The sequence below is a fragment of the Numida meleagris genome, chromosome 4 (assembly GCF_002078875.1).
Source record: "Numida meleagris isolate 19003 breed g44 Domestic line chromosome 4, NumMel1.0, whole genome shotgun sequence".
NCBI classification, from domain to species: Eukaryota; Metazoa; Chordata; class Aves; order Galliformes; family Numididae; genus Numida; species Numida meleagris.
The window spans coordinates 27,300,381-27,315,560 of NC_034412.1; the positions used below are offsets into that span (position 1 = coordinate 27,300,381).

The 15,180-nt window shown below is 36.4% G+C and overlaps 1 protein-coding gene across 1 annotated transcript in view; it reads right to left on the reverse strand.

Moving 5' to 3' along the window:
- FSTL5 (follistatin like 5) overlaps positions 2,235-15,180 on the reverse strand; it is a 302,163-nt gene continuing 289,217 nt past the window's right edge. Inside the window, exon 16 of the mRNA XM_021396567.1 lies at positions 2,235-4,660. Coding sequence (XP_021252242.1) covers positions 3,958-4,660 — 703 coding nt within the window. The 3' untranslated portion in view covers positions 2,235-3,957. The remainder of the gene's footprint in view (positions 4,661-15,180) is intronic.

Here is a 15,180-nt window from a genome sequence, read left to right on the forward strand (position 1 = left end):
AAATGCTCTTTCAGTTTAAATCAAACTGATTATCTTTAGTTAACTTGGCAAAAATATGGTTTTATATCCATACAACCTTTATAATTTGTAAAGCTGCATGTCTGCAAACCATATTTAGCAATATTTCATTCCTCACTGAAATTTGGATACTATGTAGATGTAACAAAACTGCTGTTCAATAACACAAAGGAATACCATATTCAAACTGAGATATGCTATTTCAAAGAAGTTGAATCTGTTCATGAGGAGTCACTATTTAAAATCAAAATAATACAGTGATAGACTTAAATATTCAATGCTCTCAATCTCTATTCAAGACAGTCTTAGTTCATGATAAAGTATGAGCAAGAAGCTCAGAAAAAATCATACACTTGTATCCTCACTGATATAATTCACAACAATACATAGAGTTCTTTGAAACTTGTTTCATCATTTTTGCCACTGAATTTCACAAAGACATGCTGATACAGACGTATTTTTTAAGTATTTGCAAAAACATATTCATTTTGGACTTATGCACTCTACCTTAGCAAAAGAAACTCCTTTATCACAATCCCTGATGAAGAGCACTGTTGTATCCTTGCATTGCACTTTTCTCAAATTCATTAGCATGAAGAAACACAGTGGAAACTGGGCAGCTGTAACAGAACTTGGCTTCCTCCGTTTCATCTCTGTTATCTCCAACTTCTTTTCTCTAATGTATTTCTGCAAGGAAATTCTAAATCTTGAAGGTTTATAACAGCTTGTGGAATAAAATGTAGGTGTTTACTGCAGATTAACAGAGGGTGTTCATTGCCTCTGCTTACAGCATTAATCAGAAAAGACAGGATTTTAAACTGTTGCTACACCTGGGTTTGTATTAAGAGAGATCTGAAATGTGGAAGACAGTGTTTGATTTCTCATTTGTCAGTGGGGTCAGAACAACCCCTGGATCTCAGAAAACTATTTCAATTCTATAACAAACAGGAAAGAAACTAACCACAGTCTTTGGGCTATTAAATTGAAAATTCAAGACATTGGCAATAGTTCTTTACCAAAATGCCTTAGCTAAATTCAAAGATATTCTTAGGGAGGGACTAGAGAAATTGATTTTAAACAAGAACCCTAAGGAGATTGGGAGAAATTCTATACTAGACAAACGGCTGTAATATTATTGACATAACCAAATCTGTTGGGTACATTAGTAGAGATTTTAGTCTCCTGTTTCATAGAGAAAGTAATACATTTTACCTATATTTTAAAGCTCCTCCGATTGTTGTATGTTATTAATACAAAATAATAAGTAACTGCCAAAACTGACAATTGCCTTGGATTTTGAGATTGATTCTAAGGATCATGCAACATGGCTTTCATTGTCAAAGGAAGAGAAGAGAAGGCTCCAGGCAGACCTAATAGCAGCCTTCCAGAACCTAAAGGGGGCCTGCAAGAAAGCTGGAGAGGGACACTTTATCAGGGAGTGTAACGATACCCCAAGGTGTAACAGTTTTAAACTAAAATAAGGTAGATATAGATTTAACATTCGGAAAAAATTCTTCAGAATTAGAGTGGTGAGACACTAGAACAGGTTGCCCAGAGGAAGTGTGGATGCCTAGAAGTGTTCAAGGCTTTGGACAACATGGTCTAGCAGAAGATGTCCCTGCACATGGCAGTGGCAGAGGGAGGGATGGAACCTGGTGGTCTTTAAGGTTTCTTCCAACTCAAACCATTCTGGGAGTCTTTGATACTATGAAAGCAATTTTGGAATTTCATTACTGTAATGAGATCCAATTCTTATCTTTCATTGTTAGTGCTTAGATCAAGAGAGCCCAAAGCACATGTACATTCCAGCTACACCAAGCAGACTGGATAGGGAGCTATTTAGCTGTGCTACTTGAGTGTTGTGCTTCTTGGTTTAGGCTTATATGTTTGTACAGCTTCTAGATTAAATGTCTTTGGCTTCAGGATCTAGGCATCAGAATAGACATCCATGTACACTAATTATTTTGTGTCTACTTGATTAATTGATAAGCTTTTCTCTGTAGCAGCCAAATAAAATTTCCAGTTAGTTTAACTCTTCTAGAAAATTTTCCTTCCATATTGGTATCATGTATTTTACATATATTTGTTTTACACATACAAAAGGCAGATTAACTTCCTTCTACCTTGCTTTCACATAAAATATGTGTTAAATGCCACTCCAATGTGGCTATATTGGAGCATTCACCAAAATCAGAACTGTTTAAAATTTATGGGGTTTATTCTCCTTTTATCAAGCATTTTCTACATACAGAACATTCACGTGGTGTAAGGTACAGAAGAAAAATGCATGAGACAGACTACTGCAAATAAGTGAATAATGGACAGTTTACATGATGCTTGTTTGTTCACAATGAAGAAAAGTTGTTAAAAAGGAAAACAGATTCAGTACCTAGAAATATAAGCAGACTCTTAATTTAGTTAAATCTACCTACCAGGAGGTTTGTTCAAGCTAAAGAGAGATTTACTGTATCACAAAGGGCAGGATGCTAAATGTACACAAGATTACAATGCTAGAAAATTCCAGATAACTAAATTTACACAATCTAAATCAGGGTAAAATTTTGTTTAAAAAAAGTACTTTTTGATTGCCTTCAGTAAAAGGAGGTCAGTTTAAGAGCTTATAAGCATTCCTTAGCAAAAAAATAATAAAAATAAAAATACTCCCAAACTTTTAAGTCATTGCTCTAAGTCTGGATAGTTGTTTACTGCTGGCTTTCTTATCCTACTGACTATTGTTATTTTATTTCTGATGATGTTATTTTTCCCATTTAGATGTTTACTCGTCATTAAAATTAGAATCCTAAGTTAATAAACTATAAAAAAAATACAAAGTTTTTGTTGTTTTTGTTGGTGGTCGGTTTTTTCTGTTGTTTTTTCTTCACTAATCCAATTGGATGCATGAAATAGAAAATTTGTTGAGTTATCCAAATGGTTTAACAAATATGGGTCAATGGTATAATGAATAAGCAAAAATATTATCTACTTGTTAACTTCAATTCTCTGAGTTTCCAGCTTCCTAAAATGTATACATATTTTTTAAATACCAGTTTTCTTGCCAGTAAAAGTGAAGCTTTGTGTAGCCAGGTATTCAGAATGTGGTTACTCTGAATAGGTAAGTGCAGTGGTTCTCTGTAGTAGAACTCAGACTCCTTGCTGATGGAACCCTGTGACAGCTGAAAAGCCTAACATCTATTCTTTTTCTTAAAAAAAGAAAAAGAAAAGAAAAAAAAAGCAGCTCTCTCAAATAAGACTCACCATAAAAATAAGCTTCTCGAATTGCACTGATCAGAACACTGTGCACTGCAAATATAATTTCTCTTTTTTCTCCTTCTGTGTTCCAAAGAGTGAGACAAAAAATCGATAGTAATAGTTTCTCTCCAATGACAAGCAGTTCTGTAGCCAGAGTGGGAATAAATTATACAATTTCTATGCTTTACCTTTCTTGTGAGACTTTCACTTCAAGGCACAAAAATATTAAACGGTGAACTTAACAAAACAGGACGTCATATTTCAGTTTAAGGAGCAAAAATTTGTACACATCTTATTTTGTGGCTGAAGCAAACCAAACCAAAATTTGAATCATATTCAACTCTTCCATTTACAAATGCAAAGCATTATGTTAAATTCCCTGAAGCTTCATGTTTTTTACTATTTTCTTTAAAGTAATGCATGGTATTTGTTGTCAATTTCAATATTCAGTAATTCCAGTCAACCAACACAATCTTGACTGATAGTTAATAAGTATTACCATTAGCAAAGAGCTGTCGTTTTAGTAACTTTTACATGGAAATTGACTCAAATTGCATTCAAGTCAAAGAAATATCAGGCATAAAAGGGTTTAACAATTTCAAATGAAATTGGTGCAAATTTAAAGAATGCTATAATTTAAGTGCAACGTACTGTAAAACTATTAATTCAGCAAATACTCAACATAGATCCTTATGCTTCCCCAACCCAAATTACTGTGTTGCCTCTCTCAACTTCAGTGATTTCACAATTTAACTTATTGAGGCGTCCATCCAGGATAAACAGAGACTCCTTGGAAGGGGTCATGAGATACTGACCAAAAAGGCCACTGTCTTTTATAAGTCGGTTCTTACTGTTCCAAGGCCATTCACCTGCCTTGACAGGCTCCTTAAGACTCTTCACCATCTTAACCTTGCCAGAGGAGAGCTCCACAAAGAGAACATCAGTTTGTGTACTGGAGCTACAGTAGATGTTGTATTGATGAGCTTCAGTGAATGATGGCTGAAAAGCCACATCAGATATGTGCAAATTTGTGTGAATGTCAAATGCATCCTGTATTTCTCCTCTCATTGTTATGGTCTGGATCCTCAAGAGACCCTTTGCATCATCAATATTGACAAGGTAGTGTCCATCTGGAGAGACATGCGGTCTACCTGTTATATCACCATTGTATCCAATCACAGAATCAGTAACACTATCCACTATAAGTTGTGGTAGGACAGCACCAGTGGTATCAGGTTTACAGTAGATAAAAAAAAATCCTCCAAGATGAGTATAGGCCAGTGACTGAGGAATGCAATTATAATCCTTTAAACTAATTGTCTTGATGTATGACATAGTTTCAAGATCAATTTTCTGGAGCATGGGCTCATCCTTATGAAGAATAAATCCAAACCTGGAAGGAAAAGCACGAAGTCAAAGAATTACTGCGTGCATCATGTACAAATGTGGAAAGCCAATATAACAAAGCAGATGAGTTAATACTTGCAGCAGTGTACAAATACATATTTCAGCTTCAGATGTTTCAGAGATTAAGCACTTTATATTATTTAATATTCAGTGTTCTTGCAATTATATTTTAAATTGTGCCAAACAAAATGTCTAAAATAATCTCTCTGATTAATTGGCAGTGTTTTATTTCTATAGACACTAGGGGGAAAATAAACATTACTCTGAACATCTATCCAATTAAAAATTTTACAAAAGCTAAGAGGAAGAAAATATTAAATATCAATAGATAATAAATCCCACAAGCTTTTATTCACTTCATATTCTTCTTCAACCTTCTTGGGAACACCAGCTTTATCCAGTGCTCATTGTTATTCAGATAATTATCCTAATCTTTTTCACTCTAATTCAGCAGAAATGAATATCATAACAGGATTTAAGTTTATACCTCCCAACTACCCAAGCCCCACATTTCTTACATTTTTAAATGACTCCATGTATTTCCATATATCAAGGAATTCTCACTGAACATGAATAATATGATTAAACCTTAAAATTCTAGAGCTTAATGTTATAACATTTAAAACATATACTATATGACTCTTCTCTGATGTTAACCTGTAAGTTCTGACTGTGCAGTTTTTTGATTGCATATATGCAAAGGCCAGTGCTCTAAATACTATAAAATTATGTCAGTGTATTAGTCTTGTTTATAACCTAAGGACCATTCACAGCACTCCTCTGAAAGAGCTGTTTTCCTTTGGCACATTTCTTAACATCTTACTCGGAAGCTTTGATTCTAAGAATGAAGCTTTCTTGCTGCTGTGTGACCACATATAATCTAAAAATACCTTTCAGATCCTATCCATATGAAGCACTATGAGAATCACAATGATTCAACAACGGAGTTGTTGAAAATAACACAAAATTTCACATTATACTTTGCAAGCCCAATATATTCAGTAATCTCTGATTAAGGAAGAAACATGCAGAAAGATTTCAGGACATTGCTCAGTCAGTTCCTCAGACATAAGACAGGATTAATTACATTTGTTCTCCCTACCAAATTGGTACAATTTTCAGAAGCATTTTTAATTTCAGCTCTGCTTTCCAAAATCATAGAATCATAGAATGACCTGGGTTGAAAAGGACCATAATGACCATCTAGTTTCAACCTCCCTGCTGTGTGTAGGGTCGCCAACCACTAGACCAGGCTGCCCAGAGCCACATCCAGTCTGGCCTTGACTGCCTCCAGGGATGGGGCATCCACAACTTCCTTGGGCAACCTCTTCCGGTGCATCACCACCCTCTGTGTGAAAAACTTCCTCCTGATATCTAACCTAAATCTCCCCTGCTTTAGTTTAAAACCATTCACCGTTGTCCTATCACTATCCACCTATGTAAACAGTTGTACCCTCTCCTGTTTATATGCTCCCTTCAAGTACTGGAAGGCCACAATGAGGTCTCCCCAGAGCCTTCTCTTCCCAGGCTAAACAAGCCCAGTTCCCTCAACCTTTCTTCACAGGAGAGGTGCTCCGGCCCCCTGACCATCTTGGTGGCCCTCCTCTGGACCTGCTCCACGTCTTTCTTGTGCTGGGGGTCCCAGGCCTGGACACAGTACTCCAGATGGGGCCTCACAAGAGCCGAATAGAGGGGGACCACCACCTCCCTCTCCCTGCTGGCCACTCCTCTTTTAATGCAACCCGGAACATAGTTGTTCCTCCGGGCTGCCAGCGCACACTGCTGGCTCAAGTCCAGCTTCTCATCCACCAGGACCCCCAAGTCCTTCTCTGCAGAGCTACTCTCAAGGATTTCTTCCCCCACTTTGTATAAATACCTGGGACTGCCCCAGCCCAAGGGCAGGACCTTGCATTTGGCTTTGATGAACCTCCTTAGGTTCTTGTGGGCCCACTTGTCCAGCCTGTCCAGGTGCCTCTGGATGCCTTCCCTTCCCTCCAACATATCGACTGCACCACTCAGCTTGGTGTCATCTGCAAACTTGCTGAGGGTACACTCGATGCCACTGTCTATGTCACTCATGAAGACGTTGAAGAGCACTGGTCCCAAGACCAACCCCGGGAGGACACCACTTGTGACTGGCCCCCACCCTGACATAGAACATTAATCACAAATCCTTGCATCCTGCTTCAATATCATAGGATCATATTATTGCAGAATAATTTCTGCTTTTTTTTTTCTGGATTAGTATTGATTGAGGGCTAGCCATCACTGTTGGTCATTAATATTACTTTATTATAACGTCTGCACTCTGAAGAATTTTTCTTGCTCAAACTAAAAAACCTCACAACTTTAGACACTGATATAACATGGAAAACTGTACCCTGGAAGGTAATATTATTCGAGGTAAGTACATTAAAAGATCAGCTATGCTAGCAGAATATTAATATGGTGAACTTAAGTAGAAGTTTTAATTTACAAAGCATTTTACAATTATCATAGTGAGTGAAGCAAAAAGCTGAGTGACTTCCCTACAGCGATATAATGATCCACTGGCAAAGCCAGACTGGAAATACAAGTTATTTAATGTCCAACATATTTTTTTACTGATCATGATACAGGTTACCCAAACCACTGCAACTGAGATCTTCAGAGAGACAGATGGAAATAAGTCCAGATAACTAAAATACATCTTTTTGAATAGATAGTCATAGATCATGAAATCCTGCTTCAAAATTTGCTTGGTTGCATACAGCAAGGACCAGTTGCAAATAAATTTTAGCCCACTGGCAATAACCTAATTACTGCTTTCAAACAACCATGTGCATCTGTCTGTACTTCCCTTCTTTCCAGCATTATGAACATGTTGGTATGCCAGTGACAGACTGTTAATAGTACTTTCACTGTCAATTTGTCCTTTGTCTTCCTAATGAGGAGGCAAGAGTAGCTGTACTAAAATAGTACTTCCCAGATTTGCCAAAAAATAGTATTGTAAGACACTAAATCTACCTGGACCTCCATAAGGCCTTTGACACAATCTCCCACAACCTCCTTCTCTCCAAATTGGGAAGATATGGATTTGATGGGTGGACTGTTTGATGGACAAGGAATGGGTTGTAAGACTGTACCCAGAGAGTGGAGGTCAATGGCTCAGCATCCAGATGACGAACAGTGATGAATGATCAGTACTGGGACCAATGATCTTTAATATTTTCATCAATGACATTGACAGTGGGATCGAATGCACCCTCAACAAGTTTGTGGATGACCCCAAGCTGTGTGATGTGGCTGACACGCCTGAGGGATGGTATGTCATACAGAGACCTAGACAGGCTCAAGCAGTGGGCCCAGGTGAAGCTCACGAGGTTCAACAAATCCAAGTGCAAGGTCTTGCTCCAAGGTTGTGGCAATGCCCACTATCAGTACAAGCTGGGGGATGTAAAGGTGGACCACAGCCCTGCCAAAATGTTCTTGGGGGGGTACTGGTGGATGGGAAGCTGGACACAAGCCAGCAATGTGCCTTCACAGCCCAGAAAGGTAACTGTATCCTGGTCTGCAGCAAAAGAAGTGTGGCCAGCAGGTAGAGGGAGGTGATCCTGCCTCTCTACTATGCACTGGTGAGACCTCACCTGGAGTACTGCATCCAGATGTGGAGTCCTCAGTACAGGAGAGATGTGGACCTGCTGGACACATCCAGAGAAGGGCCACAAGAATAAAACCAGGGAAGGAACACCTCCCTTTGAGGACAGGCTGAGGGAGCTAGAGCTGTGGAGAACACTCTGGGGTGACCTGATAGAGACCTTTCAGTATCTAAAGGGGAGCTATAAGAAAGAAGATTCTTCAGCAGGGTCTGTGGTGATAGGACAAAGGGAAATGCTTTCAAACTAAAGGAGGAGAGATTTAGATTGGATATAAGAAAAAAGTTTGTTATGATAAGGGTAATGAAATATAGGAACAGGCTGCCCAGAGAGGTGCTGGATGCCCAATTCCTGGAGACATTCAAGGTGAGGCTGGATGGAGCTCTGAACACCTGATTTAGCTTGTAATGTCTCTGTTCATTGCAGGGGAGTTGGACTAGATGGTCTTTAAGGGTTCCTTCCAACTCAAAATATTTTATGATTCTATGGATTCTAAAGGAAGCTTTGAAGCACACAGATTAGCTGGAATTGAAAAAAAAAGAAAGCAACTCATCTATAATGAAATAGTATAATTTACCAGATCTATAAGCAATGAATTATCAATACTAAATCATTGCCTTCCAGTGGTGTGTATAATCACAACACAATGGGGACATTTCACAAAACTGGTATTAGTGGAGTTTTATTGTAGGATTCAGTAAAAAAAAGCAAGTGAATAAGCTGAGCTTCCTCTATTCCACTATTTAGTTGTCATTTATTTTTTTGTTTGTTTCACTTAATGTAAAGCCATACTATTATGACTGGGTAAAGAAGTTGGCTCTACAACTCTATGTTTCATTCTGTCTTGTGGCTCGCTGAATTCAACCCCCAAAACTACTATAATCTAATAACTTTTCGGAAGTGCTTAGTTTTCCAGAAGGGTTAAAAAAATACAGCCACTCATAATCATGCAATGAAATTGTGCCTGTCGCCTTTGTGCTGTTAGCCTGTTTTTTATGACTAGGCTGTTGGAGAACAAGTGATACTTCAGAGTAACTTCACTTTTCCCAAATGATTTATAGATAGATGGTGGTGTGTTTAATGCAAAATTTCTGTTTATATAGATTGATATGCAGAAGTCTCCCACTGTTCATTAAATCCTGATCAATATCTATGAGAATCTCAACCCTCATGTCTCTTTTATGCAGTGAAATCATATACAATATCTGACAGGCTATAAAGGCATTTGTCAGAGTGCATATTGTGAACTTGGGCAATTCAAGCCTGCAAGATAGGAGAGCAAATCTTCACATTTCCAATTCTTTATTTTACAGTTTATGCATGTGGGAATCTGTAGCCTGTGGGCATAACACTCCAATTGGAGTATATACTAGAACTCAGAAATCCGAGATTGTTTCTTTCTTTACTTACTGCGTACGTATGAAAAATAAAGATTTTAATACCAGATTTTCAAGAATTTCCATCACATCAAAAATTTTCAATCATGTCATGACAAACTGTTAAAAAAGTGAAATCTGAATAATCATGCTTAGAAATTCTTTCCATCTGAGAAGTGCATTGAGTTTGGGTGGGATGGAGTTAATTTTCTTCATAGCAGCTCATACAGTGTCATGTTTTAGATTTGTGTCCAAAACAGTTTTGATAGAACACCAAAGTTTTAGCTATTGCTAAACAGTGCTTATACAGCAGCAAGGCCTTCTCTATTTCTCACTTTTTCCCCTCAACAAATAGGCTGAGGGTGGAAGAGTCCGGGACACAGCCAGGACAGCTTTCTCCAGCTGACCGAAGACATTCTGTGCCATATAACATTATGGTCAGCAATAAAACTCTTTCTAAACAGCCACTGCTTGAAAAACTGGGTGGTCACTGGTCTGCTGGTGGTGACTCATGCTTTTACATCACTCATTTTTTTTTTAATTCCTTCACTTATTAAAATGTCTTTATGGCGAACCATTAGTATTCTCACTTTCAGCTATCCCATTCTCTGCCTCAACTCAGTAAATAAAAGTGAGATGTGTAGTGGCTCAGCTGCCAGCCAGGGTCAACCCACCACACAGAGTCATTAGCTGTCTGTGAAAACTACTGAGCTTTGCAATACCCAAATGAAGGGAAATTGAGAGAAATAAATTGTATGACTTGTCTAAACTAACTTAATGGACAAAGGAAGAATATCCTAAAAAATGCCAACTGCAAAATGCATTTTTTCAATGGTGAAGTCTATAAGAATGAGTGCCTTATTTTCCTGTTTTGGGGGGCAACAGGGGCTGGAGTGAGGAAGCAGTAAAAAACCGACCCTCATAATTAAGAGTGGAATAATTACAATGAATACAGTTAATAATGTTATAAATGATTACAGAATCACAGATTTGTAAGTATTGTAAGGGACTTCTGGAGATCATCAAGTCCGACCCCACTGATAAAGCAGGTTCCCTACAACAGGTAGCACAGGAAAGCATCCAGACGGGTCTTGAATACCTCCAGACAAGGAGACTCCACAACCTCTCTAGGCAGCCTGTTCCAGTGCTCCGTCACCCTCAAAGTAAAGAAGTTTTTTCTGTTTTCTTCCTTCTATTTAGACATACTGCTATTTATTTTTTTTTCTGTAAAGGAGGAATTTCATTGTTATGAAATATAAAATATCAGAAAAATTGCTTTCAGGTGAACTTCACATGAAAATTGACGTGAAATGTAATCACTTTCTTAAACAGTAGTGACATTTGTGTTTAGTAGAAAAATGCAGTGTGGAACAAATGAGTTCATTTACTTTAATGCTATAGATAGAAAAAAAATAAGTCTTGACACTCAATTACTAGAATGTAGCTTAAGAATGAGATTTAGTACTTAGATTAGGGAACTGTAAGCCTGTATGCAATGCGAAGACAGTGAGCACTTAACTTATGACTGACATACAAACATTCAACTATCCTGTTCATCAGCTGTCATGAAAATGTTTACGCTTAATCCTAAGGAGAGGCAGTGTGCTTAGACTTCCATCTAGAATGGCAGTAGCAGAATTTTGTGTAGTTCTGATAGATTTCAAGTAATACAACTTAAAACAAGGGTACTTTAGACTAAGGACATTCACAAAATGATTACACTGCCACAACAGTCAGTGTAATTTAGGATTATATTTTTTATAATCTGGTCTTTTCATCAGTTTATTAAAAAGTTATACATGAACTAGGAAATTCTATGTGACAAAACCAATACATGACAGAGTGCAGGATAATACTGAGACCTGTAACTATAGAATTAGGGAAGATGTAATCTTTTTTTAACAGGAAGTTCTAGTCAAGTAAAGTATGAATTAATAGTGGAATAGATATTCCATACAAAGTTCCAAAATCATGTGAATATCTGACACCACCTCTTCAAAACAGTTTTTTGCAAGGTACCATTTTTTCCAACTTTCATATTACACGTTAGTTTCTATCTCCTATACCCAAAGAATAGCTGAGCAACAAGCTAGCGTGGAGCTGTCAACAAGAAGAAAACTCACAACTTAGTTTCCCAAATGTTGTTATTTTCTTCCTTTAGACAAATCACATACATTATTCATGAGTGCAACTGTATTCATTATAAAACAGGAAATGTCTAAACACTAGTTAAAAAGTAATGACAACACAAGGAAAGCCTGAGGAAAATACTGCTAGAAATGAGGATTATTACTGTTATTATTTCTGAATACTTTAACATAAAACAGTATCAGAGTTCAGAAAAATTGACAGAGTAGAAAATTATGTGAACACTGATATTCTCCTTCTTCTTGTTTCTGGCCCCACATCCACAGATTATTCCCCTTAAGTCAGTAGCCATTTTGTGAAGAGATCTGAGATCAAACACTTAAGTAAAATTATATTCTGAGAACAGAAAGCAAGTAAAAGGTGAAGAGAACTAGATGAACTACAATGAAAATTATTTGTACCAAGAAGAAAAGAGCAGTAGTGTGGTACAAAGTAGTTTTTCAATCTGTAGAACTCAATTCAATAAAATGGTAAGAAACATTATATACTTTACTCCAAGTGAATAACATTCAAGTTTAAAACAATTCAAAATTCTATATATTAGGGACCATCACTCAAAACTTATGCAAAAAATCAATACAGGATAGAACAATGGAGTTCTACTGCTACAAAGCTTGATCAAATTTGCCCCAAGTAAATGCCATTAACTGCTCATGAACAGGCCATTAGGCGACTACAGTAGACTGATTCTATAAACATCTAATCTGGCAACGTGGGAAAGTACTATTTAAACAAAATTCTAAGATAAAAATGCGTTAAATATCAAACTGTTTTTTTCTGATGAAACTGCAAGTAAATTATCCACTACAGTTCTGAAGAAGAAGACATCAGCAAGAAAAGGAAATTATTCAACATTGCAATTACTTTCTTTATTAAAATTACTCTTCACTTTATGTCCATAAATGGATGATTCTCAGGAAGATTGTTTTCATTGATTTTTTTTCATACTTCATAGAGGCCTTGCATTCATACCACTGAAATCATCACAAAGTTAATTCTTCTCACTTTGCAAGAAATCTTTTAAATAAATCTTAATACACAAGATTTTTATTGTCATTTTCTACATAACTACTGTGCTATATTGCACAAATAAAATACTTATCTCTAGATAAATATTTTATCTACAAATTTAGATTTAGATTAGACTCTTAGAAATCAGAATGACATCCAAAATGAAAACTATCAGCATTGCAAGGGCACACAAGTCTTCCCCTCAGGACTTAGAAAATGATTGTTCCTAGAATAGTTCATGGCTGGCAAGCTGCTGAGAAAACATCTTTAATTTCTGCAGTTCAGAAATGGTTGTTTGAAGATAACAAAAGGCTAAGTGGATTTTGTCTGTTGGCTATTGCTCATCAGCATAAAAGTTGTTTTACTTTTGGGCACTGCAACAGTCCTTGACCTTTGAAGTTTGCTTCCCTAATTTTGTTCCTGTTGTTCATTATGACATTATGCTTCATATTTCTGTTTTGTGGCAGAAAAGGCTCCCCTCTGTATCTGTACATAACTGTGTTAAGCACAAAGAATCTTCCTGTCATTGTAAATGAAATATTTAAAACACTGTCATAAAAAGATATAAATAATATTTGTAGCAGTAACATGTGAGTATGATAATGTACCTTTGAAATCTTAATGCAGTAGTCCTAAGAAATAGGAATGAGAAGATAACAGAGTAAGAATAAGAAAATTAAAAGCATAGAACAGAAGGTTGCGAGGTCATCCTGATGGAAAATGAGCAATTTTTGCCTATAAAAACATCATCACTTCCATTTTCGTTAAATGAATGGTCAGTTCAGATATAGAATGAAATTTGATGGCACATCTCTTCCACTGTTTTTTTTTTTTTCTCTTTCAGTTTTAGATTGTACCTGCAGAGCATTTAAATCATATCTCACGAGAGATCCATACAAGTGGAATGGAGTGTAGGTTGAAGAGTATCTCCAAACAACCTGTGTCAAGGAACTATTAAGAAAATTTCTCCATAGCTGGCCCCATGCTATGGTGGATTCTTCAGATAGTTTTTTGGGCTTCACTGGAAGAGCTCACTTCTTACAACACGGCCAAAGGATTGTAAGGATTGTCCTGGTATTTCAGGGTAGTAGTGACGCCAGAGTCCGTGAATTGTCTGAGGCTTCCATTACAACAGATGTATATGAAGTACATTTTCACTGTTGCAAATTGATTACAGTATTCACAAGAAAATGATCCAAGACATTTTATGACAAAGAAAGTATATTTTTAGAATCCAGGAATTTATGAAATTATTTGTGCTTTATCAAAATGGAACTAATTCTCAGAAAAAAAAAAAAGAAGAAGAAGAAGAAAAAAATCTTTGCAGCATCAGAAACAAATGTGTTTTTTCTTGTATATTTTAGAAATGGCGAGCAAGCAATTTAACAACAAAAAAATCACTTCATTGTATAAAGAAGGAAAGTCAAGGAAAGGGCTAGCTACTGACAAAGTGAACAAAAGACATTCCTAAAGATAGCCTTGAATGCCAGTACAAGGAATGACAGAATTAAGATCTGGCACACCAAAAAACACAGTAACAGCAAGGAGGGCAGATGTCATAGAGAATGCACAGGAAAATTTGTATATGCCAAAATAAATAGTCAATACTTGTAGAAAATGAATAATGAGGTAGAGATAAGGAATGTAAAGGTGATAAATTATGTATGTCCAAAAATTCCCAAAAGATCTTCATTTTAAAAATGAAGCTCACCTACTGTGATATCAGGGAATATATGAACATTGAAAACAACAACAAACACTAAACTTTATCACAACTACTTTTTATGCCCCCAGCATTTTTTTTCTTTTTTTTTTTTTTACTAATGACCTAAATTAAAAAAATACTAGACTGTACCAAAGCAGATATTTATTCTATTTTAAAAACGTGATAGGTTTTTTGGCACTTAAAAGCACAAGAGATGATATCTCTATTGCAAATGTAAGATCAGCATGGGAAGAACTGAGGCATGTTGTGGCAAAGTGGCTGTGTTAAATTATTAATGTTTTGGGGTACTATTTTTGTTATTGTTGTTGTTAAGATGGAAGTTAGAATAGCTTATCTACAAGCAAATATTACGTGTTGACAGTTGGGAACACATGGAATGAACACAATCAAAACACAGTCTCTACCACTGCAGATTTTGAAGTTTTCTTTGATTCATATAAATGCACAAGCATCTCAGCATTACTAAATATTAGAATATATAATTTATCATAATATCAAATAGAAAAGAATGTTCTGAGTAATTTTTTTTCTAAATTCTCAAAAAAAATGAATGTACAAATAAGAATCTGCAAATGAATTTTCACTATTCCAAAGTCACAAGTAAAAATAC